The following is a 26313-nucleotide window of genomic DNA, read 5'->3' on the forward strand; positions in this document are numbered from 1 at the left end:
TTCTGTTGGTCTGTACTCCTTTCCTCTGTTGCTAGAAGGCTGGCTTGCTCATGTACTCTTCCATTGTCTGCAGAGGAGAAATATCACAGTAAGTTGCGCACATTCACGCCCTTTCTCCCAGCATAAAGCTGCAATAATTAAGATCTTCCCAGGATTCTACAGGGCGTGTCTACTGTTACTGTTAATGATGCAAATTAAACGCTTATTGAGCCTGTATATATATAACTTGCTTGGTACATTGTATCAAAAAATGTAGCGACTATAACACTACATTTGTTGTATTTTGACAAATTCAGTGAGCCAGTAAAACATTTTTGAAAAATCAGCTAAAGCTGGTGAAGTCATCAGGAAACACTGTGTCAATGTTTACATCTTCAGTTGTATGCAAAATGTAAATCTAAGAGAATAATATGAAGTAAATTTTCTCCTACAGAGCACACACTTTATGCACAATTACAGTTCATTTGCTGAATTTAATATATTGGGTAATAAAAAGGTTTTTTTATATTTTTTTTCAAATATGTTAAACTCAAATCAACTTTTAGTGAAGAGTTTCCATTCCATCCCATTCCATTTCCATTCCAGTTTTTTTCATTATGATTTTCACAAAATCTTCTACAACTAAATAAAAAAAAAAATGAAATACTGATCCTTGGTACTAAAGTTTAGCGAAAGATGCTTAATGAGAAGCTCAGCTCTTTTGTTTCGTATACTGAACCTGAAGTACGAAACCTGGGTGTAATCTCCGACTCTGCGCTGTTTTATCCTGCATGTGAACACAGTCACTAAGTTGCTCTTTATCATATGAGAAATATTACTAAAGTTCTACCTTTTCTATCTCAGAGTGATGCAGAGAAACTTATTCATGCATTTGTTACAAGCAGAGATGATTACTATAATGCTCTGCTTACTGGGCTTCCTAAAAAACAGTCTATCTATAACTCCCACAAAATGCGGCAGCACAGATCCTAACAAAAACAAAAAAGAGAGATCAGATCACTCCTGTTTAGAAAGAACTGAACTGGCTACCTGCATCTTTTAGGATAGATAGTTCTTTACTACACACATCTTCAAATTCTTCAAAGGGTTTTTAGTAAAGGCAACGGTTCTATTTAGAAGATTTCTATTTCTATTTCTATTTCATTTCTTAATATGACTTTAAATGAATTAAATTTACTTTCATTTATTCATCATCTTCAGTTACTGTTACCAAACAGTAATTATAATAAAAGAAAATCAAGCTCAACTCTAATTTCTATCATTACTACACTTTATCACCTGTCTTTAAGACTGTCTGAGCTGCCACTATATATTTAAATAATAATAATAATAATAATGACGGTGGCACGGTGGGTAGCGCTGTCGCCTCACAGCAAGAATGGCCTGGGTTCGATTCCCGGCCGGGCAACTAGGGTCATTTCTGTGTGGAGTTTGCCTGTTCTCCCCGTGTCTGCGTTTCCTCCGGGTACTCCACGGTCCACAAACATGCAGTCAGGCTGATTGGACATGCTGAATTGCCCCTAGGTGTGTGTGTGTGTGTGTGACTGTGTATGTCTGTCTGCCCTGCGATGGATTGGCGACCTGTTCAGGGTGTATCCTGCCTTCCGCCCAATGACAGCTGGGATAGGCTCCAGCACCCCACCGCGACCCAGAAGGATAAGCGGTTTAGATGATGTATGTATAATAATAATAATAATAATAATTTATCATCATCACTTCAAAAAAAACAATACTGACCAACTGCATGTTTTTTTACAAAGAGAGTATAATTAGTGCTGTTTACTTGGCTAGTGTAGCATAGTCTGTGAAATGCTAAATATCAATTATTTGTTTTTTTGTTTTTAGTTTTTTTTAAATGTAGCACCACTGTTTCTTTTTTTGTTCAATCTAACTGGCATGTTAGTAGGTGTTGTGCTGGTACAAGTGGATCAGACATAGCAGTGCTGCTGAAGTTTTTAAACACCTCAGTGTCACTGCTGGACTACATCCAGCCAACAGTATCCTGGGGCCAGAAACTGACCACTGATGAAGAACTAGAGAATGGTTAACAAACTGTGCAGCAACAGGTGAGCTATCATCTGACTTTACACCTTCAAAGTGGACCAACAAGGTAATCGAGTCTAACAGAGTGGACTCCAGCACCACTGCTGTGTTAATCCAAACTAATATACCACTACAATGTCAGTGTCACTGCAGTACTAAGAATGATCCACCAACCAAATAATACCTGCTAACCCAGCCACTGTTGCTCTTTTTATTTGTGTGTTATGATGTTTTTTCTAAAAATCCTGCCCTAGAGCAAAGACTGGGTGGGATACAGCAATTTCTACTGCCCCTACCTTTTTAGCCTGAGGCTGAACTGTTTTAAAATGTTACATAAAAAGTCAAATTTGACCTCAGAAAGACTATTTCTGGACCCACAGCGTGCATTAAAAACATTATTTTCAGTCAGAAATGTTCTTCAGGTGACAAGGACATTGATTTTGATATGTAGCATCAGTGAACTATCGCTTTAATAACAGGTGCTTTTAGCGCAGTCCTTGGTTAAAAGACGCACCCCAACCTTTATAAGCAGTATGCAAGAAGCAGTAAAAGATATACAGTACAGTGCAGGTGGCTGGTTGTGAGTATAACAACTCCATTTAGATATGCATGCTGCCATAAAGTCTTTTCCTCTAGAACAAGGGGAGCCGGTTGAAACTGCAAAGACACACAAAGCAAAGACACACACACACACACACACACACACACACACAAACAACTGTGCCTGCCTGCCTGTCTGTCTGCCTGCCTCTTTCTTCACCTGACTCTAAAGTCTCTCACCTCCTGCAGCATGTCTGAAGCTTCGATGGATTTAGCGATGGACTGTTTCGATGTTTCTTGGACCTCTCCCCCCATTAGGAACTCATCCAAAATGAAATAGGCCTTCTCAAAGTTGAAGATGATATCCAGCTCACACACCTGGGGGAACAGGTCAAATAAACTGTCAACATCAAGATGTTCTTTACAGTTTTAACAATAAAACCAAAATGATTCTTTTTTTTCTTTGACTTCCTTGCCTCTATTTATTTTGCCTTTTCTCTCCAGCAGGCAAAGAAGCCTCTAAAAATGCTCCTGATAAGCAATACTCTAAATTTTGCTGTATTGATCAATTTGATCAAAGCCATTAGTGGCTAGCTTCATGCAGCAGATGGTCATAAAATGGAATAATTTGGTGCCTTGGAGTGAAGGGAGAATCTAAAAGGTGACAAGTATGACAACAGTAGCTCCCCAGGAGCATGACTGATGCTCAACTTTACAGTAGCGGGGTAGGCAATATGGCAATATATAATCATTATTGTGTTAAGTTACATCACAATACACTTCTGAATGCACCATGGATATCGTCAGCACTTTTAGAACACTAAACAACTACAGAAGAAATAATTACAGGAGAGAGGGCACAAGCTAAGACGGGGTAAGATAGATATTTTACACAGTTCAAGTAGAACACACTCGTATTACAATGGCATCATTATCATCTGAGAATTTTGATAGCAAACGGACAGATATCTGATATACTTCAAAGACTGTTTTCGTGCCATAGCAATAACTTTTTTTCAGTTGCGTGTATAAAGGCCTATTCACACAAAGTAAGAGCTGATTGGAGGTTAACTCACTGTGCCATTTAATTTCTTGCAACTCAAATCATGCATTTTGAAATCACTTAAGTATCATGATGTTAATTTTTGCCATATTGCCCACCCTTAACAGTAAGACAGCTATATAGTCACCTATCTTATACTTCTGTTATATTCAAGATAACAGCTGTTCAGAAGAGCCTCTTCATGCTGGAATGTGAGGTCAGAGGCTGAATGAACTTAATGTGTTTTAAGTACTTTTTCAAGCACAAGGAAATGCACTGAAATCACTGTCAGTGGAAACTGATCGTATGATACAGAAGTGGTGGATAAACATTAGGTTTAAAAATTCCTTTAAACCTTTCACACAAGTAATTTTACTTACATTGCCGAAGTACTTATCGAGCAGTTCAACATATCGGTGCAGCACTTCCAAAGCCAGCAGTTCATTGTCCTCCTCCTCCAAACCACAGCAGAAATACAGACTAGCATATCTGCACAAATGACAGCAAAACAACCATTACTCAGGGTTGTACTTTTTCATTTATATCAATTTACACCACATTATATTAATGCTCACCACAGAAGTCTGACTCGCAACGTAAAACAGGAGAGAAATAAAACAACATGCAAAATATTCTTACAAAAATAGGAACTACTTTCAGAGTCAGCAGGAACATTCCCAGACAGACATTAAGCATAAATATCTACTCGACTGTCTCTTCATCTTGTCATACGAACTCCTTTCTGTCTTCTCACATCCGTGTAATGGACATAGTAATGGACTGAGTAATGGTGCCTAATGACTGTTTCTCACACAAATCCATACAATGTACTGAAAACCTCTTCAGGGGAGAGCTGTAGATATGCTGATATTCAAATTAAGCAACATTTTACTGTTTACCCTGCTCCCAAGCCACCTGATCCAACTAATCCGCTAATTAACAAGCCCTTCCTAAGCTGAAGTAGGTGTGTTTTGGCAGGAAAACACAAATGTGCAGGGCTGGGTGTCCTCCAGGACCAGGGTTGGGAACCACTGCTGTAGATCACAGCTGTGATGTTATTCATGAGGACTCTCAGCCTGAAGTGTTCTACTGCTGTTATACATCGGTCCTGCAAACTAAAGACATATGAGTAACCCTGTACACGTAAGTATTTCAGTAGTACATGCTAAGCCTTCAGTTCTGTATATAAGCTACCATCCACATTAGCATTAACCGCAGTAGTCTGTTTTACCAACAAAGAAGGCTGGATTTCTGGCTTAGTGAACCAACACGCAACTCAGTTTTTTTATCATATGCCATAACTCAGCTTCAGGAGAAGTGTACTGCTATAATACTGATGAAAAGTCCAGACAGAGAAGAGCTCTAAAAGGCCCTTTCATTTTGGGTCACTTGTGAAGATAAAAGCATTTCTGTGGTACTTCATGCACTCTAACAGCCTTCAGTCTGAGAAGCAGCATCTAAAATAATCTTTCAGTGGATTTATTAGATGCTAAAAACAAAGAAATCTTTCACTCTGTGGATGTGCTGCTACATGAAAGTTGTAGTCTATACATGTTTGCTGTGTTTTTATTTCATAATCGTCATACTGTTTCCACAACACAAACCAATTTCATAACCTTAGTACTGAGTACATTTTTAATTACCAGAATTTACTTTAAAATCCACTACAGTCTATGAATTCAATGAAGGCCTCCTGACTGAACAACTCAGACCAACTTAATACTTTTAGGAAATGATATAATTGTGCCCAGTGGGTAGTGCGCAAAATGTTAAGCTTTTATCTTCAATTGTTTCTGAGACTTTTAAAAGTGGGTGTGGCCTAAAAAAACAAAAAAAGGTGCAAACTTGAACAAGCCCTTTTCTTTTTGACTGTTCATGATTGTATAGTATGCAGGTTGCTGGTAGGGCTGGGTGATAAAACGATAACGACAACTATCGCGATATAATTTTCCTCGATAGAACTATAAGAGCTGTTCGATAGATTTTTCGATATAATACACCATTCTCACACTTCCATGTTCTAGCGACAGCCCTGGTGGCATTTTCTACTGCAAGGAAAGCACACTACTCTGCTGTCGCCAGGAGAGGGCGCACTTCCAAGGTTTTCGACATGATTACAGAGGGAGGGGGTGACGAGTAAAATGAGTCGCCAAATATACTTTAGCAATGTCTGAAACGTGGAGTTATCATTCCCTGTTTGAGTGGAGTGACCGGCGATCTGTTCTCCTGTGACCAAGTGTGAGTGACGAGACAAGTGGCGTAACTGTACTGACCTACAGTGAACTCACCTCTTTCTGTACATCCTAACAAGCTTTAGCAGCATTAAATCACGTCTGCTCCTCACAACTACAGCGCTGTTACAATGCTCAAACAGTCATATTTAAGTATTGGTGCATTCCCAAGCAACGAAAGTGAAAGAGAGATGTGGGTTCATGCAGTTACAGCCCTGATTTAAACGAAAGTAAACTGAGGAAGCTGTGAGGCATTGGAGAGAGGGAGAACGCTATCTTTCCAGGCTAGCTGTTTTTAGCAGCTGGCTAACTTGAAGCAGCGCTCCATCACTCACACAACACGGCCAACTGATGTTACTGTAGGTCAAACAAGACACAAAAGCACCTATTTCAGTTTAAACGTACCTAAAAGGAGGACTCCGTTTTTCTGGTGTTAGATATATTGTGGTTCACCCCTCAAACTACTATAGAGAAATCCAGACATCTGCTAGCTGGTGTTTGAATACTGTGTAATGCTTTGACATGGATGTGGTAGGAATGAAGGCAGTAAGGCAGTGTGATCCATCACTGACGTACTGAGCCAGCGAATGTTTGCTGTTCGTACTAAGTTGATGTTGTTGAGAAACTAACCAGTTTAGCACTGTTGCTGGCCACTTGTTTAGCATTTGTAACGGGACAGCCTAGCACTCGTCACCAGACAGCCAAAAATAATCTGTTTTTTTTTTTTTAAATTATGACTATTACAAAAATTGCAGCCATGCTTTTCCAGCTGGTAAAAACAGTTAACCAGAAACTTTTCCCACACTCCCAAGACTTGTGAAATGTTCCACTGTTTGGCAAGTGTTTTTGCCATGTTCTGACCATAAAGGATAGTTTAAAACAGCAAATAACCACAGCAAAAATCAGCCTTCAAACTTGACAGAAATAATAATTTGACATTTATCGCGATATGCATTGATACTGAACAATATGAATTTTGTTTATCTTGATAACATTTTTGGCCATATCGCCCAGCTCTAGATGCTGGTATTTAACATCTCTGTATTTGACATAGTTCAATATTATATTTGTAAACTGAAATGTGCTCTTTCCAACAGTATAATATTATTTTATGGTAAGCTTTGGTTGTTGGTGTTATGCAACTGTTTTCTTTTACAATAGCTCATAAATCAAAAATCTTTATTACTTCAAGACTAATGCCTAATTGGTAAAAAGGGCATGGTGACAGTAATACATAACAAAACTTAAAGGATCTGATGGACTTCAGTATAGAAAGACAGAGGTCCAAAAGTTGATCTAATGCACACAGCTTTCTATGGATTTTCGGCAAGCCATAAAATGGCAAAAATGAAACTTTACACCAAAAAATCCCAGAACAAGTCAAACTGCTTCTGTAGCCACTTTTTTAGGCCTCTATTTCTCAAACTAGTGAAGTTCCAAGTCAACATGAACAGTACGTTTTCCTTCTGTACCATGATGTATTCCTGAGTGAAACGCTGTATCAGGGAGGGTCTCTGAGCTAGCTGAGCGTTTTTACTTGATGATAAGGTGTGAGTGGTGGGAGGTTGGTTAATTTTTTTTCCTGCCCACTGGTGTATGGTGACGTAATCAAAAATAAGAAGATAATTTTTAAGTTAGGCAGAAGTTTTAAAGCTGTTCCTTCAAAATTGACAACAAGAGCAGATTTGCCATATTTAACACTATATAACACTGCTATTGCTTCAAATCTCTGTATTTTATCTGTAACTGTTCATGACTTCCAACAACAAGTGATTATTAAATCACTTCACCCTTCCCCAGCACTTATAGGTATAATATTCTCGACACAAACAATTAGACTGAAAGGTTCTTTGGGACTATTTCTAAACTAATTAGCAAAAGAAGAGGATTCATTTCTCGCTTTGCGCTGTGAGTAGTGCTAACTTCCCAGAAAACGTGTTACTCGAGAAACATCAGAGGAACAGTGTGTATTTCACAAGTTAACTCTCCAGCATTTTATTTTTGAATGGGGCATTTGTTTTTGCTCCATCTTATTAATGCTTTAGATGAGACAGTATCATCATGCTATACAACTATCTAACAATACTGAGATTTATGTGTCTGCAATTAATTTAGAAGTTCTCAACCCCAGTGCTGAAGACACTATGCACTGCAAATCTCTGTTTTCTCTGAGCCAAAACACCTGACTCAGCTCACGAAGGACTCGCTAATTAGCTGATTAGCTAAACAGGTGTGTAAGGAGTAAGGAACAAAAGACAAATATGCAGTGTACAGAAATAGCTGCTTATCGTCATTTGGCAGGATGGACAATCACTAATTAGGGCTGAACAACATAGGTTGGAAAGACACACTGAGTGTGTTTACAAGCATTTAATAGTCTGATAACTACAGAAAATCAGATTTGGTTAGTAATCTGATCAATGCATTTACATGCACTTAAGTAATCAGATAATGGGAAACTCCAGGTCTACATGAGTCAAGCAGTAATCCGATTTCTGCTTTGCAACCAGCCAATAAATTCACAGAAGATGTGACGTAAAACTAACTTCATGCTGCAGCGTTTTAACATTGCGCCACTTTACCTAAAAATATAAACATATTCTAAAAAGAACCTAGGAGATGAAGAATATGTCCATCCTTCTTTTTTGTCGAGCATGTACTCTGTTTCTGTGTCATTCCAAAAGTTTTTTTCTCGCAGGTGCCATGTTAAACACTGCTTGCATATTTCCGGTACCGCGGTCTGTTTTCACATATGCGCAGACAGAGAAATCTGAAGGAAATCAGAGTAAGAGTTAAAGGATTTCTTAATTGGATTTCTAGACTTTACACTGATATAAGAAATTGGAGTATGCTGTTTACATGACCATAATCAAGTAACTGAAAAAGAAATCCAATTATGATTGGATTTTTAAGTGCCTGTAAATGTACTCACTGTGTTTTGTGATAAATACTGCTATAAAATAAAAAGGCATCAAAACTTTACAGAGGCAAATATATTCCCCAAATGGAACTCTCTAGCAAATAGGAGTGTCAGAAAAGAAAAAAAAAAATCAGTACAAGATAATATTGAGATAATTTAGCTTTAAGAAAAGTATCAGTACATGGAGGCCCAAGTACTGATTTTTAATTAGTGCTGCAGTCATTCAGGTGTCCGTGCAGGTGGGAAATCTGACTAAGAAGCCAACTTCAGCTTTGTCAAATTTCTAAACGTTTTTTTATTGCCAAAAGAAAACTCACACTTGCTGTGATATATACCGAAGCTGCCAGAAATTTAATATATTGTAATTACACTGTGATAAAATTGTTTGATCATACCACCCACTACTAGTTGGAATATTTACATGGTGGATTTGGAAGAGACTAAATCACAGGAGAAATGCTGGTAAAAAAAATTACATTATCCCACCTTCTCATGTAAAACCAATCCTGTCCAAATAGCATGTAAGAGATCAACAAAATGCACTTCTGCCTTAAGCAACAAGATACCACCGTTTCTATAAGGGGAAACATCCCTGCAATACATCTCTAAAAGTCATCAGGCATTACGTTCATCTGTAACAGCGGACTGCTTTGGATAAAAGCATCTGTTAATGTATGTAAGGATAAAACCAGTTTTAAATGTGGTGTAATAAAGTGTAAACTTCATTAGATAAAACAATTTTCTTTTAGAAGAATAAGTTGTAACCAAAAATAACTCATACTTTCAAATTGCAATATCTTTTAACTATTACAGTAGAAATCATACTGCCGTTCAAATATTGTGAAAAGATTGTATCATGAGGACTGCAGCTCTGCTAGCAACTGAAAGTGTATGTTTAGAGAGAGTAGCATGCAAGGCAGTAGTTCCAATATTCCTGTTAACTTGTTACAACAGCTGTCTTTCATTAATACTGTACAAATGTACAACACTTGCAAAATATCATAGGCAATTGCAACTGGAATATGCCTTCCAGTATGTTAAACCACAGAACCTCTGGTGACATGCAGTCCAACCACTTTAACTATGGTCACAGAAAACTGTCACTTCTTGCTGGAAAATCTAAAAGTAAACGTGACGACACAAATGAGAGCCTAGTGAGAGTCATAATGTGGGTCTGTGAGAGGACAATAGTGTGGAGATCATGCAGTGTGGGACAATGAGGGGCTATTGTCAGGCACGCAAAAAAAGAATTCTTAGTGGTGCATCTCTGGTCCTTGTTCTCAAACTGTGATGTCAGCCTATGGGTCAGGGCGAAACCCATCAGAACTAACTGAACCATTTAAACCCCCACACAAAACCACCATTCCGACTGTTCAACTCTGAGTGACATTGATTTTATGTTTAAATTTTGTCATTTAGCTACATTAGCTGCAGTTCCACCTAGATTAGCTGGAGGAGCCGATCTAAAGGGCACTACGGCAGTAAGCCATCAGATGGGACGGAACATGTGACCAAGTTCTCTGACTGCTGAGCCATTACCAAACACTGCAGCTGCATGATACAGACAAAACACACTGGTGATGACATGACGTGATCAGCCCGTCTTATTTTCACCAAAATTTCTACTTCTGCTCAGAGATGCAGGAAGTAGCACCTCCAGATTCTGGGACTGTTTAAGAGCTAAGAACAACAGAGCTTTAAAAACAATTTGACCACAGCAAAGACCCATGTGTGCTTTGGTAAGGCAAAGTCTGTATTTTTATTTTGTGTTGTTTATATGTGTTCAGAATCTGCACCGTTCAAGTTAACGCTGCCATTTATAGTGAAGTGAATAATTTCCCTATTGTCATTAAACATAAGCAGGGGTTGTATGCTGTTTGTGCCCCAACAGGTCCTACTAATTTTTTTTAAATATTCAATCAATCAATAAATAAATAAATAAATAAATAAATAAGCAATGTAGTTATCTCCCATTCCCATCCATTTTTTGTCAACGATTGTAATAATCTTCAGTTAAATGAGTTACAGTGGGGTGCAAAAGTCTGGGAACCCTGGTTTCTATTTTGTACTCCTTTCTAATTTAATACAAAGGTTTTCATCACAAATGATATCAGCATGAAAATTTGAATGAAAAGTAGAATCTTTGAATGTTTATATAATTTCTGAATTTTTTTGTATTTGGCATGTCCCCCTTTTGCTTTAATGACAGCGTGTGCTAAAGCTGGGATGGACTCCATAAGTTTGTGCAAAAGCCTCTGATCATCAGATCAAATCCACTTGAGAGTCATCTGAATACGTTTAAAAGGAGGAGCTAAAAAGTTTTGTGCAAAGGCCTCACATAATCAATTTCCAAAAAATTGCAGGTTTTAATGAAGAAATACTAGATTTTCAATGTGGTCTCAGACTTTTGGATCCAACAATAGCTTGACTACAGTGACACAAGCAAGTTATCTCTTATCTGACCTGACTGACTGACCCTCACCTCATTTGCAGTTTGGGTGAGCATCAACAGATGATGTGTCAATCCCCAGATAGCAAAAAGTATTTAACCTGGATCTATGTGCACATCTGTATTGTCATCTCTCACCACAATCTAGCATATTATAAATTCAGTTTCATGAAAATTACAAATTCATTCGTTATTCAAATGAGACACAATACAGGGCATCCAATAAGAACATAGATCATTAATCTTATATTAGTCTTAAAGGCACAGTAACAAAAACAGCCTGGATAAAGAGAGGTTGGGAAATGATCATGTGAAAATGAATTAACAATTTTTAGTACAGAAGAAAAAGAATACAGAAAAGAAAACAGAAAGAAAAATACAGGACATGGGACCATTAAGCAAATATCTGCCAATACTGATATGATTTCTATATCACTGTGCATTCCTATGGTTAATTTGTATATCGCCTCCAGCCTCCCACCATTTCAAATGTAAAATGGCCTCACAGTGTGATGTGTGCTTTACATACATTACCACACAAAATCGGCTCAATTTGCGATATACAGCTCAGACTGAGTGCTGATCTACAATGAGCTCCTCCTTGTCCATATGACTGACCAATCCATGCCCCATCCACAAATGCATAATTTTGTAGCTACAGCTAATCTTGTTGGTAAAAATCCCATTTAACCCAATGAGAAAATGCAGCACATTTTGCTGAGAACAAATGCATTTGTATGTGAAGCATCAATCAATCAATAGGTCAATTGTGATCAAAAGCAAAAGCTGATAACTGGGATGCTTATTTTAAGTGCTTTGTGAGCCAATACAAGAAGTACTTTTGGTTTTCCCATGTCATTTCTCCTCTCCTCACCTCTTATAGACAATCTTCAGGTCTTTCCAGTGCATGAAGTTACATGTGCGTGGTTTTCGTGCCAGCACCATGGTGGTCATGTCCCGAATGATCTTCTTCTTCTCTCGTTCAGCCATCGGCAAGAACCACTTCTGCAGCCGAATCTTCCCTTGACGACTGAAGAGCAGCAAAAAGCGCATCTACGTGACACCCACCCACACATACATCAGAAAAAACAAGGAAAATATAGAGGAATATTAATACACGAAACACAAGTTGAGAACATTTGTGAAACACAAATACTTAGGCACCAAACTAAGCATTTAAATGAATTATAAATTAATAAATGGAGGATACTACAATGCCACAAACACAGAACTAAAAATTTGAGAAGGCACTGATCCAATATCCAATATCAGCATCAGGCTAATACCGTCAGAAAATGCTGGATGGATCTTGGAGGAAAAAAGAACAAATCTGATCCCATTATGTAACAAGTTGCTAAGTTCATACTAGAATTACAATTCCTATATTTCAAATAGACTAATTTTGTACAGATATGCACATAATATTTCTGTGTTTTTTGAGTAGGGCTGACAAACATCTCTGTACTACCGAGTAACAAAAAAAAAGAAAGAACACCTTTGAACAAAAAACAGATTTTTTAATAAAAAAGAAAAAAAGACGGGAAAAAACGTCAGGCGGCATCCAAGTCTGACTAGTTTTCTGACTTTTGCAAGTTAATTACTGCGGCACTTGTCAGTGAGGCAAACATTCCGAGTTAGCTAGTCAGCTACCACTGCTGGATTGAAATATAAATACATACTCTTATCATAAATGAGGGTTTTATAAAATGAGCCCTATTAACTATGATGTTTTGTTCTGATGTTGCAGGTGGTGTTTTAAATGTGCTAAGGCCAGTTCTTCAATCATCCACTTTAATTACAATGAAGTACACTTAAGTACCGTGAACTGATTCACGTGGAAGGCCAAGCAGAGAGGACAAATGTTTAATAAATAATGTAAATACGTCTCGTTTGTCACAATTACAAAAAAGGTATCAAAAAAACGTCAAATTCAAGGTATCAGACTGGAATCAGTTTCGAAAACAATACCTTATACTACTATTATTTTTATTTAGCTAAGTAAAAAAGTGTGGTTTTGTATGAGTCATACTCGCTGTCTTTTTTTCCATATAGGTAGCAGGATGCTTCTTTAGACAGTTTGAACAAAACACTTCTAGATGGTCATTTTAAGCCTAGTGCTCCAATGAAAAGTGATCATTTTTGAGTTTAATACCCTGCAACGTAATAAACCCTATCAGTACCAACATTAGATGATATTAGCCAAAGGTATCAGAAAAAGAGTAGCATCATGCCATTTCTAATTCAAACACAAACAAGAAGTGCACTAGCTTTGACAGATGCCTTACTAGGCTTCACTGAAAGCTTTACGCTTTATCACACTCCAACACAACCACACCCGTTTATTTTTGTATTTATTTATAAGCACTGATAACACACTAGAAGAAACACTAAACAGATTAGGCATCTTTGTGCAGCAGATTCTCAAGTACCATCAAAACTAACATATCCTGAAAGGGTTTGATTACCACACGTTCAAATCAACATAAATGCTGTCATCAGTTCAATCACATTCATCACCGCCATCATCATCACTGAGCTATTTTGTGGGATCTGAAATATTTCACAGCCCACACCAAAGAGCTTAATAAGTCATAAGAGCATTTTTATGATTTATTACAATTAGTCAGGGGTAAAGCCAGCGTCCATCTGGCAAGATGCAGAGGATGCAGGATTTTGCAAAAGTCCATAGCCCATAAACCCTGATTCAGCTGGTGGAGAAGCTGGGAAACATCTGGTAAACAGAAAAGAGAAGCTTTGACTAAGCTTTGACTACAGAATCCCTAAAGAGTCCTACATCCTGAAATGTGGACAAAACCATTAGTTCCAACGCAGGGAATGATTAACTGATTAAATGATTAACTGTCAACCAGAAAATAAAAAATTGTGCAACCAAAGCTACCGATAAAAAAACATTTAAATTAAAGTGCTCACTGTACAAGAAAGACTTTAATATCTCATTAATATTATTATCTGCATTATTAATATCTGCATTAATAGAGAATTCAGTTGATAGGTATATCGGCTATTTTACAGCGGCTTCAAAAGTGGATCAGATTTCAGAATTGGAACCGTTTTATTCTAAAATGGATCTGTTTTCTAACAGATACTGATTATCATTCAAAAGAATTAGCTAAAATTTGTGTCCCACTTCTGTTCATGGTTTAATCATGTCCAAAAAGGAACCCGCTCTAAAGTACATATGGACTGACATATTTTGTTTTGGTTATATGCTTATTATAAAACTACAGTAGTTACTTATTTCTTAAGATACAAACTAGGGCTGTCACTATCTATTTTATCAGTGATCAAGCACACTATCAAGCCATCAAACAATCTACCAATTATTTTGACTCTCAAGAACATATTAGCCAGTGTTAAACTGCAGTATGGTAAATGCACTGAATGTAAATTTTATCATATTCTTGACCTAATGGCCTTGAAACTTGTTTATATGACACAAACAGTTGAGTTGTTGCAAAAAAAAAAACTGTTTGAAATGCCTTTCTGGACCCACAAGTAGTTTTCACCCACCAACAAGGTGTCTGTGTAGGTGGACCTTCTTCAAGCTTGTTAGAAAACATGTATAGATAGGTTTGGATTTGTTTAACATTTTTGATCACTGCATAATTCCATGCATGTTATTGCCTAATTTTGATGTCTTTGCTGTTATTCTAATATACTGTAAAGAGTCAAAAATAAGAAAAGTTTTCTATGAACAGGTGTGTCCAAACGTTTGATGAGTACGGCATATTCTGTAGGTACATCCTTGCTTGCTTTACTGCTGTTCCAAAGAGTTTCTTGTTACCCAAAATAGGTTTGATAGTTGCAGCGACTCTTAACAAATCAATATTAGACTCCATCTCTGAGAATCATTTTTGCCCTAATGCAAAGCGCAAGCCCTCAGCCACCTCCTGCGCATAAAATCCAACAGTCATCCCACTGATCTTCATCAAAGCTATGACTCAAACCTGCAGTCCCAGAATAAACCAGTCGAAGAATGAATTGCTTTTTGGTCTTTGGTGATTTCTCCTCATCCTGTCCATAAAGCTAACAGCACTTGAAAGAACTAATGTCTTGCAAAGAACTTCTGAGTGAGATATGAGGTCTCACACACACACACACACACACACACACACACACACACACACAGAGTGACATTTGTTTGGTGACTCATAAGTGCTGACTATAATAAGCCTTCATTATTCTCTTATCCTGTGGATCAATAGGGCCACAGCCCACTGGTGACACAAGGCCACGCAGTTAAACAGCAAACCAGCAACAACACTGTCACAACTCAGGGATCAAAGGGGAGAATGAAGAACAATAGAGGGATTCTGTTTTAAGGTATTCTGACAAAGTGCTGTGGTGATCAACATATATTGTCAAAACATCATCATCACAGGATATTCATCTTACTGAGTTAAACTACTATTCACATTTACCTACTTACTGAGAGTGATATTAAACCAGATAAGACTCACAAAGGCTGCCAATTTTGGCCCTTCGTTTCATGTTGGAGACATTTGCTTTGGCAGCAAGTTCTGTAAAGCCATGGACAGATTAAACATGGACCTTATTTTTACTTTGTGATCTTTGGCTCAGCCTTCAAATGACATTTGGACTAGAATGTTTGAGAACTGGTAGTGGTGTTTCCTCAGATAACTGAAAGTCATTCTATTAAATCTAATGCATTCATTTCCATGTAACTCTTGGGAGAAAACATAATACTTACAGCAGCACTAGGTGAGTTTGGGGATTCAGTCCTCTCTGGTGGAAATGTGTAATTGCAAGCAACTTGCAGAAAACATTTAATATAGTATATAGTACATAGTAATGTCAGTAGGGCTGCAACTATTTTCATTTTCTACCGAATATCATCTCAAATATTCCATAAGAGAAGCTAAAGAAATGTTTCATTTTAATAATCACAACAGCAACCAAAAAATAATAATTTGATGGTCTGCTGCAAACTCCCTAGCTAATGGTAATGCTAATAACAGACTGCATTCGCTAAAGACAAATGGCAAGGCATGAAAGGCCTAATGCACACTGCTGCAGAGACAGCTAGCTAGGTGGTTAAGATGAGAAAAAATATTGTAAATGCTAGGATTTTTTTTTCTAATTGAATGCTTGCTATGTATGAGAGCAATGAGCTATAGTACACACTAGGGATGAACACAGGAACTTGAGTGCTCAGTGAATTATTCCAAGTGCTGCTACTCAAATATATCAAATACGGAACTCGTTATTTGGGTATTCCTTATATTTCCACAAAAAAACACAAAATGTTATGTTTTAACAGGGCTATGAAGTGCAACTGTTTTGCATGTATTTGTGCATGAGTATGTATATTATACAATACTTTGCAATTACAAAACATGAGTGCCTTAACGTGAGTGCATTGCCAAAGACGCAATGTTACCTCTAACTGAGAAGGCAGGGGTACTAAAGCTGTATTATCCAGGCTAAGTAAACAACTAGCTGATGTCAGCTAGGTCCTGAAACAAAAGGTATTTCTTTGTTCTCAGTGTTAACTTGAAAAACTAACATGTTGACACATCATACACTCAGGAGAGAATCAGCATCATCAGCATCCTCAGCACCAACAATGCACTGGTTAGCTCTACTGTTAGCTAGTGGCAGCCACTGTTAGTTAAAGGAGACCAAGTAAACAAAACCCTGCAATTTTTTTGCCAGTTCACATATGCGATACATGTTACCTGGGCCGGCGCCACGAGGGGGCATGAGAGGGCAATGCTCTCTCAGACGGAATACTGTGTTCTACTTCCTATCCTGCAACTTAGGCTTTATTTTTATTTATTTATTCTGCAGGATAGTCTTTTCAAACTGCGTTCACATTAATTATGTGGACTTTCTAACTGAGCAAACTATTCAGTCGAAACTGCCTGAATGATGAGCCCATCAGATATAGCTATGTCAGTTTAAATCGCTTTTTGCGGAAACAAAGCTTGCTATCTCAACTCAATCTAGTTTCTACAAATGTTCCACCAACCATCAGCCCAGCATCACCGCAAATCATAGCAGTCCAGTCATTAAAAGCAACCATGGAAGAGAGCTGATTTAAGTTTAGCTTAATCTTAATCTGCCCACATTGATAGCATTAGCAGCATCAGAGTTAGCAGAGGCTGCATGTACTATCACTAAACAGATTTGTTAAACAAATTGACCAATCTGGACAAGAAACATGCCTTAGAGTATTTTGGACAGATATCATTCCAGTCTTACAGCAAAGCCTACTGTACAGACAGCACTGAATCTTGGATTAACATATAGAGCAAACACAGTGAAGACAAATTTTCAAGACTGAAGGATGTTTTCAGTAAGCACGGAAGGAGCATGCTGCACACCAGGATGGCACAGCTAATTCATTTGAACATTTAAATGATACCTTACTAAAAAATTTCCCTGCAGGGAACAGAAAGAGCAACCGCTTAGGAAATTCAAAGCCGCATCAGGACAGCTGCAGCTCTTCTGAGTTAGGGTTGGACAAAGATTTGTTTTTTCCATGTGCTTCACAGTATTAAGCAGAAAGCTATAGCACTCAAGTGACATATAAAAAGGGGAAAACACTACAAAGCAGGAGTGCTGTGTAAGAGTGGTAATTTGCATCAACAGCAGCGTGTGTCCTTTCTGTTGTGTGTTTATAGCTTTTAGGTTTGTGGTGGGTAAGCTGGGTAATGAGCAATCTACAATTTTACAATTTTCTACAATTTTATTTGGTTTCCACATGTGGCTGGTGTTGGTATGCTGCTGTTCATTAAAGTTAATATTTTTATTTTAATATTTGTTTAGCTATTCTATTACAAATTTTACAGTGTTGTGTTGTAATGGTAATGCTAAAAAGAACCACAATCTTGTGTTGATGGTTATCATAAACAGAGAAGCATATTGCTTGCAGTTCATTGGGTAAAGGGAGACAGGCCCCCTCAGTCATTTCTTTTGACCCCTTATCTAAATAATCTTTCTGCTGGACCTGCTTGTAACAGGCTGTTGGGATAGCAAAGTAGTGCCTCTCTTTACACTAGAATAACCACAACCACCACCCCAGCCTTTAATGATGCGACAAATACCATTTTGGACCTAAACAAGAATAAATGTGCCATTGTCAGATGCCAGGTTTCCTGTGGGTCATGCTTTGAAGCCCTAGATTGTATAGGCTTAGTTTCTGCATTTCAGTATACCTGATAACATGATGTGCCCTCCGGATGAACGTTTGCATCCTCTTTGTGATTGAAGACGTCAGTTCTTGGCTAAGCTCTTGGAAAAAAGTCTAGTCAATTACTAGGCTAGCTACATGGATGCCATTTCAACTTGGAGCACAGAGTGTTCTGACCTTAATCAGACTAATGATATAAAACTGAGATATATATATATATATATATATATATATATATATATATATATATATATAGGAAAAGTATAAACTAAGCACACGTTGCTTAGATGTCTCTAGCATGTCTACATAGGATGATTAACGCAGAATTCCTGTGTGTTTGCTAAGTCAGCACGATATAAACATGAACATAAAAACTTACCATTCAAAAACATCCTGCTGCATCCTGGTCAGTGGTTGGCCCTTCACAGCAGTCTCTTCACGTTCTCTGACTCTGGTTCGAACATAAGGCCACCACTCACTGGGCGCATTGTGCAGCCTCAAAAAATTCAAAACCTTATGGTGTGCACCAGCACCAACACTATTCTATACCTCAGCATCCCACATAGGAGTAAAATATGTCTCTTTAAGCTTTATCCAACATGAAAACTTACCCGTTTAACCATAAGATTTCCCATGGCTAGTTTTGAATAATAAAATGTGTTTTTAAAACATACTCCAATGTACTGTTAACACCAGTGCCTTCACTGAAAAACACAAACCCTACGTTTACTATGTAGTGCTAAGCGTTGATATCGGTTAAAGTTGATTTTTCTTCTTCTTATCCCTAGTTAACTGAATATCCAAACTGTGACTTTTGTAGAAATTCAAGTATCAAAATTAGCCAGAAAGCACATCCCTAATTGACACTCCTCACTTTTACAGGTGATTCTATTATCTAGTGCAAATCAGTAATAAACATTAGAGTCATCCTGTGGTAACATCACAAATATACACAATATGTCCAACAGAATCCAGATATCCTTTGTAATTTGAGAATTTTTGCACAACAGGCTTTTCCCATTAGCAGCTTAACCAGCAAGCTGATTAGTGCTTTTTATTGATGAGCAGGACTTTCCTCAGAAACAGACACCTTGTTGAGTGTTATGAGCTTTCCCATTCATTTTCTAACCAGTGACCTGTGTCATCCTTATCCTGATTACATGAACCTAAGATCATCATTCCCTATGACAAGCGTCAGCTAGAGGGGCATAAACTGAAGAACCCAGCATTGAGCTACAGAGCAGTGGAACCTTTGAGATGAGTCAGAGTGATGTTTGCGATACAGAACTTATCATCTAACATCATGACCTGACCTAACTAATGCTACTGTAGGTGAATACAATCAGATCCTTACAGCAATGATCCAACATCTAGTGTAAAGCCTTCTTGGAAGAGTAGAGGCTGCTACTGCAGACAAAGTTGGGGGTGGGGATGTTGGGGGGCAAACTCTTAAAACACCAAAGTAAACATTTGGAGGATATGTCACTTTCCTGAAAATAGACAGCTCTGAGCGCAAGAACCAACAGGAATTGACATCCTGACCCACATTTAAAAGCTCTTAATGGCTTTGTTTTGTCTGCTTGTCTGTAAACAATGAAGCAGCCTTAAAATATCTAAAAATTTTGGTTCATAATTGGGAAGATTATATTTCACAAATTAAGTACCTAAAATATACATTTTTCAAAATTTCATATGCCACATGTAATCAATGCAGAACATACATGTAAACAAAGACAGCTCTACACATTCCCAATTGGGACTGAAAGGATGAGAATTTCCCGGCTTTGTTTCCCAGCCATTCTCATCCTGTATTCAGTTTTAGGAGAGCCACAATGTGCTCATTTCATCTTCCTTCTATTGTTTGAACACACACACAGCTGCCTGCACGTTTGGTAGATGGCGGGGGGGCAATACTGCTTGCACATGCAGTGTGCCAATGGCAAGTGCTTTGTTAAGCCTTTTCTGAAACTCAGCACCACATACACAGTGATCTATCAGAACAAAAGCAGCAGGAAAGATGGCATAATATTACACTTTCTGCCACAGACACTCAAATCTAGCTGTTATTAGGGATAAACTAGTATAGAATTTCTTTCTTAGTGTGACCAATACTGACACCAATAACTAGAGATGGCATCAATACCTATCGATACTATGTATCCATTTTGGGCCGATATCAGCAGCTGCTGCAGATTATCTCTACTGCCACTTACAGACCACACTCTGCTCACAGCTGCACTTTTTCACAGTAACAAGCTTTACAGAACATTAAGAAAATCCCATTTGACTTAATTATCACAAAATACAAAAGTAAAAATATGGGTATTTAGACCATCATTAATTTCAAATTATATTTATTTTGCATGTGTGTGAGAAAGGTCACATTGTTAGGCAAGATTGGGCGTCGTTTTTGTAATGTAATCGAACTAACATTAGCGTATTCAATATTGATAAAATTCAATATCACAGTTTTAAAGTATTAGATGATATTTATCATTAACAAAGTTAATGACCCATTTTTTCCTATTCACCATATGCAGTACTGTAAACATTAGCCAGATGGACATTTTCTGAAGAAAAAAAAAACTACTATTTCTTTATTATTGATTTTGCATGTTGCAGTTAATTGTCAGGTCCTGATACCACGAGTAAAGCACATATAATAGAATTCTACAAAATAAACACAGGCAACAGCAATAAAACTAAAATTAGGTTACAGGTACACTGCTGCCTTAATGGCATTATATTGTGGATATAATGCTCTTTATTTATCAAATGTATTGCTACTAAATTCACTAAACCTGAAACACAACATCACATATCACTGTCAATATCACTGGACACCAGACTAGCAAGGCGGCAAATTTTCCAACCTAGCTTTGTTTAGCTACAACACAGCTTACCCAACCTGATTCTGCAGCACTCCTGCGCTGCACATTTTAGGGTTTTCCTGCTGTAACACACCCACTTCAGGCTTGTTGAGTTACTCATTAGTTTGATCAGATGTGTTGGGAACAAAGAAAACAGTAAAATGTGCAGCGCATTAGGGCACATTAGGATGAATGGGATTGTTTTGTAAAACCTGTCAAACCTAGCAACTGTTGCTATGACAGAACATGCTTGGGGGCACAACAGACAGATCAATTGATGTACCTGTTATAGCCCAGTTCTCTAATCTGAAGTGTCTTTGGACATACAGAGTCAGGTTCCTGGACAGAGATTAAGCCTATGGTTATTTTATTTCAATACAGGGGTTGTGAAATGATACGTGCCATGGACTGAATACAGTTTGATTTCACGCTATAAAATGTGTGATTTTGGGAATGCTCCTATGGTTCTAATTAACAAAATATTGTTAAAAGTAATAACAAAAAAGCAATAGAAAAAGGGAATGAAAAAAATAATACACCCAAATGTGTCAGTTACCGTAGTGAGGAGAAAACACGAGTCTCAGTGGCTACTTCTCCCCACAGTATTCAAGCAGACACCAAGTACCGATACTAAACAGGCAAAACGAATAACTCAACAGGGATGTTAATAGCTTCCAATCTGCACCAATACTCAGTTTAAGTGAGTCCCAGTTTACACAGGTTTCTCGAAGTGATTTAGCCACTTTAGAAAATCCTCTCTCACTTTTTTCAGCCAGAAGGTAAGAGACACGCTTAATATAGAAATACAAAATCTGAATGTAATTGGACTTGTAAAGCTCATTTGATTTTGAGATGTAGCCTAATAGTCCACATATTTCTGGTTTACTTTTATTATTTTGAGCAATAATAATGCATGTGGCCATTGCCAAACACACAGGTGCAAAATGTAATATACATATTGCAATTTTGTTTAGGTTATTTTTATGTATTTTATTCTTCTAAGGAAATTATGAGTTATCTCTTCCACAAGCAATGTTGACATTTTTAGAGGGAAAAATATTTTGTGAATGTGAAATGTATGTTAGCATTTTTTCTAATTCTGTATCAAAAATGCATTGTATTGTGAGGCAAAAAAGCAATATGTGTATCACATTGTGAGATCTGAGTATTGCTACACTCCTATGGGAAACAAACCCTAATGTATACTGCACCCCTCATAATATCTAGTTGTGAAGCTTCATATATGGAAAAAGATGTAGAATAAGAGAAAAACCCTCTCTATTCACCAAGAGTATCAGAATCAGGATCAAGTTTATAAATTATGATTCTACACACACTAGTTGCATGACAATCAGTGATCTTAGTCAAATACAAACAGATCCAACGGCAACAACTACACATAAGATAAACAGAAACAACACATATAGAATATGTTACTATTAGAATTCTTATGTCATCGTACTCATTATGAGTTTTTTGGATGCATTTGATATTTTTAAGTGCCACCAGGCATGAAACAACTATATCACATGAACAAAAGGCGCACTCGTTCAGATGTGTAACAACATCTAAGTACCATTTGTTGTCGCTGGCTGACAAAAGCAGCAAAGCACCCTATTGTTTAGAACCTGTCCATCATGGAAATGATGCACAAACAGAAAGCACCTAATCAAAATTCTGATGACTGTTCAGTACAACAGACATTGGCAGTGACTAATGATGCGAGCAATAAGATATCATGGAAAACCAAACCTTCCTAACTTTATTGAAAAGAATGTGATGCAGAATGTAAACACACTTCAGAGATTACTCTTCAAATATTTCTGAGCTCACTATCTTTAGCAAGACTTTAATATGAAACAGATAAGAACTTTAAGGGAGAATTCCACCGATCTTTCAAAATTTCTGTACAGCGGTTGAGATATAAAAAATCATTCAGAGTGGTTTGTTGAGACATTGTTCATTTGCAGAGAAACTTACAGACTTGGATTTCTTCACTGTCATGGTGATGGGAACCAGGAGTCCTGATGTCTACAATGCAAATATAGCCATTTTATTTACTATTCAAAAGCACCAGTGAACCTAGACGTGTCTTCTGAGTTTTTATATGTAATGTTGATGGTAAGATAATGGCTAATTTGAAATAAAATATGTTTCTGTGGGGACTATTTTGCCTTAGAACACCCTTGATGTATCCCTTCACTATGAATAGACTTAAATAAATGGATTAAAATAGGTTTTAGACCAAAATCTTATCACAAAACTACTGTAAAACAATGCCTTAGACATCAGGCAGTGTCTTCATGACCATTTCATAACAGCTTTCTGTGAGGGAGCTTTTAGAGGCATTAAACTCCTCAGACGTCTGATTCCTATCACCAGCACTGTGAACAATTCTGACTCTGGAACAAAGCATTTCACACCAAACCACTCTGAATGACTTATCTCTTAACCATTTCATTTTCCAGATTTTTTTTTTTTTTAAATCGGTATTCCTCTTTAATATGAAAGAGTTTACACTCTGTAGTACTTCAGATCTCTACCTGCAGTTTTACAGAAACAGAAACTCAGCTCGGCTTCTTTGCATTTCTTTACTCTCTATATCACCACAGAGAACAACAGCGTCAGAAAGTCGAATACAGGTGCTAACTGACCAAACAGCGATTACACCTGAGGACAAATGGCTAGTGTTGTTCAGGAAACGACTTCTGAAAGTCAACTGCCCCCTGTGGAGGAGAGATTTTATGGTAAACGATGGAACCAGTTTGGCCAGATAGGAGGAAGCGACACCTTCCTAATCGCCAAAAGTAGGCTAAATTATCAAACGGGGGATTTTTACGTTTGAGCAACTGCCCTCCGTCGCTAAACGACAAGCGTAAGGATTCATTTTGTCGAAGAAAGTTAGTGGTACCGGAGTTGAATGCAAACAGCCACCTGGTACGAACAGGTGCAGCTAAGTGAGCCCGTCTTCCCTGCCAACGTTAAAGAAAACGCCTGTCACCATGATTTGAGACTGAGAGAGCTAATGTAAACCGTCGGCACTTACCATTTTGAAAAATGAGGGAGAGTGAGTGGAGTTGGGGGTTAAAAGTTTCTGAAGTTGTCCGCTCGCCTGGATAGCGTGGACTCCGCTGGCCACATCGCTGTCTTTTCCAGAATGCAGGAACCGAGAAGCTCCTCCCCGACAGGGTGATTTCGAGGAGACGTTTTTTTCTTTTCGCACCCGTATTCCGACAAGGCGCGTCCTTCTGCGCCGGGATTGGTCGGTAGTGTCCGCCCTCCTGCGCTGTGATTAGCTATTTCCTCATTCAAACAGCGGGCCGTGACCAACTAGCCAATCCCTGCGAAGGAGGGCGGGGCTAGTCGGAAAACAGGTGGTAAATAAAACACCTCCGGATGTGCCGCCCCGAGCGTCATCGGATCCAGGCTGTTGGGATTGGACACTCGGCTACACCTGCTAGGGCGTAAGCCTCGAGTTTTGCTTAAGGTGCTAACAAGTGAACAAAAAATCCTCGTGAGTCATTATTACTCCACCTTGAGCTGAAAACCTTAACCCAATCTAATCCACCTAACCTGCTGACTTCTACCATTTTGAAAAGAGTACGATATACCTACCGCTTCCTAAGACTTATCTGAGCCGAATGTGAGATAATCACTTTGGCTACTTGTAGGCAAATGAACAGAAGACAAGGCCTGTTGTTCACGTCCTTCAGTTCCTGTAGGGTCAGGGTTGGAATGTAGTAGAATACAAATTTTGTAATGCTTTTAATACCAGTGATATGTATACAGAATACATCAAGTATCTGTATTCAGTCAAAATTACATTTGGAAAAGTCAGTATTTACAATACAGTTACTTTTTACATTTTCAGGAGAATACTTTTAGAATACCTACTCACTAAATGAACAAACAAAAAGGATGATTATGAAAATCAGTGCATGCTATGTAGCAAACATGTTCATTATATGAATTCTAAAGAAGTTCCTACTAAAGCCTGAGTAGACTTATAAATCAAAGTGACTAGTCAGTTATTTACCTCAGCATTACTGAGCTCTTTTAAAGGAATGATTAAACAAATAATCTCCTCAGTAGTGGACATGTGTGTGAGTGATCAGTTTAGCATTGGTGTTGTACTGGACTTCTGCTCAGAGGATTGCAGGATCAGCAAGGGACTGAAGCAAGAAGTGAGAGAGAAATACTTGAAGAATTTTCAGAACTTCATTTAAATGATGTCATTTTTACATGAAATGTATTAACAGAAGAGTTACATGAAGTAAACTGCCAATGAGTAACAGCAAGGAACAATGTGATTTTTTTTTAGCGTTTTCCTTTGTGCCTTATTGTAACAAATGGGAATGCAGCCTGGTTGCATTTGCAGAGTGACTTAAATACAAATTCAAAATGTGTCTTGCATCATTTATGGTAAACTGTAATATGCAACAGAGCCTTCAGAACAATGAAGATTGTCTTAAAAAAATCCTTATTTTGGTTTTTATCCACATTGATTCATATTCTGTATAAAATAATTATCTGGATTTACACTCACCATTTTGAAATTCTCTTTGTGTTTCACCTTCACCTGCTGTCATTTACACATTTACTTAACCCCGTTATTTCAAAGGAGCAATGGATACACTAGTTGACCAGCATACCAGCATCAGAACACAACATATGCTGGTTTTCGTGGTGATCAGCACATCAGCTTCCATCGCTGCTGACCAGCATAGTAGCATCCAAACCACAACATATGCTGGTTGCTGCTGACAAGCCATGCTGTTCTTTGCTGGTTTTTCTAGCAGGGTGCGTTTGAAGTTGTTTTAATCTAGAATATTCGTAGTGTTTTATAGTATAAAGTTCAAGTATTAAGTGTTATTTGTATTAAGTATTAATTACTTTCCATACTAAACGTCTATGAGTGTTTCAAATATGTTTTTCTTGCTAATATATCGCTGTATCTGCACTCGACTCTCTGGGCTTAATTGCCTCGTGCACGCGCGCGAGCCTCGAATTAGAGGGAACAGACCTGACTTGGATTGCGTCA

At 37.8% G+C, this 26313-nt stretch overlaps 1 protein-coding gene across 1 annotated transcript; it reads right to left on the reverse strand.

The window, feature by feature from the left end:
• Window positions 1–24450, reverse strand: ap1s3b (adaptor related protein complex 1 subunit sigma 3b). Its single transcript, XM_036556467.1, has 5 exons — window positions 24319–24450; window positions 12100–12278; window positions 4006–4114; window positions 2824–2961; window positions 1–67 (listed from the first exon to the last, which is right to left on the reverse strand). Exons 1-5 carry the CDS (start codon window positions 24319–24321, stop codon window positions 32–34), a joined length of 465 nt encoding a protein of 154 aa, XP_036412360.1. The 5' UTR covers window positions 24322–24450; the 3' UTR covers window positions 1–31.
• Between the last annotated feature and the right edge of the window lie 1863 nt (window positions 24451–26313).

Source organism: Colossoma macropomum, unplaced genomic scaffold (genome assembly GCF_904425465.1).
Source record: "Colossoma macropomum unplaced genomic scaffold, Colossoma_macropomum, whole genome shotgun sequence".
NCBI lineage: Eukaryota > Metazoa > Chordata > Actinopteri > Characiformes > Serrasalmidae > Colossoma > Colossoma macropomum.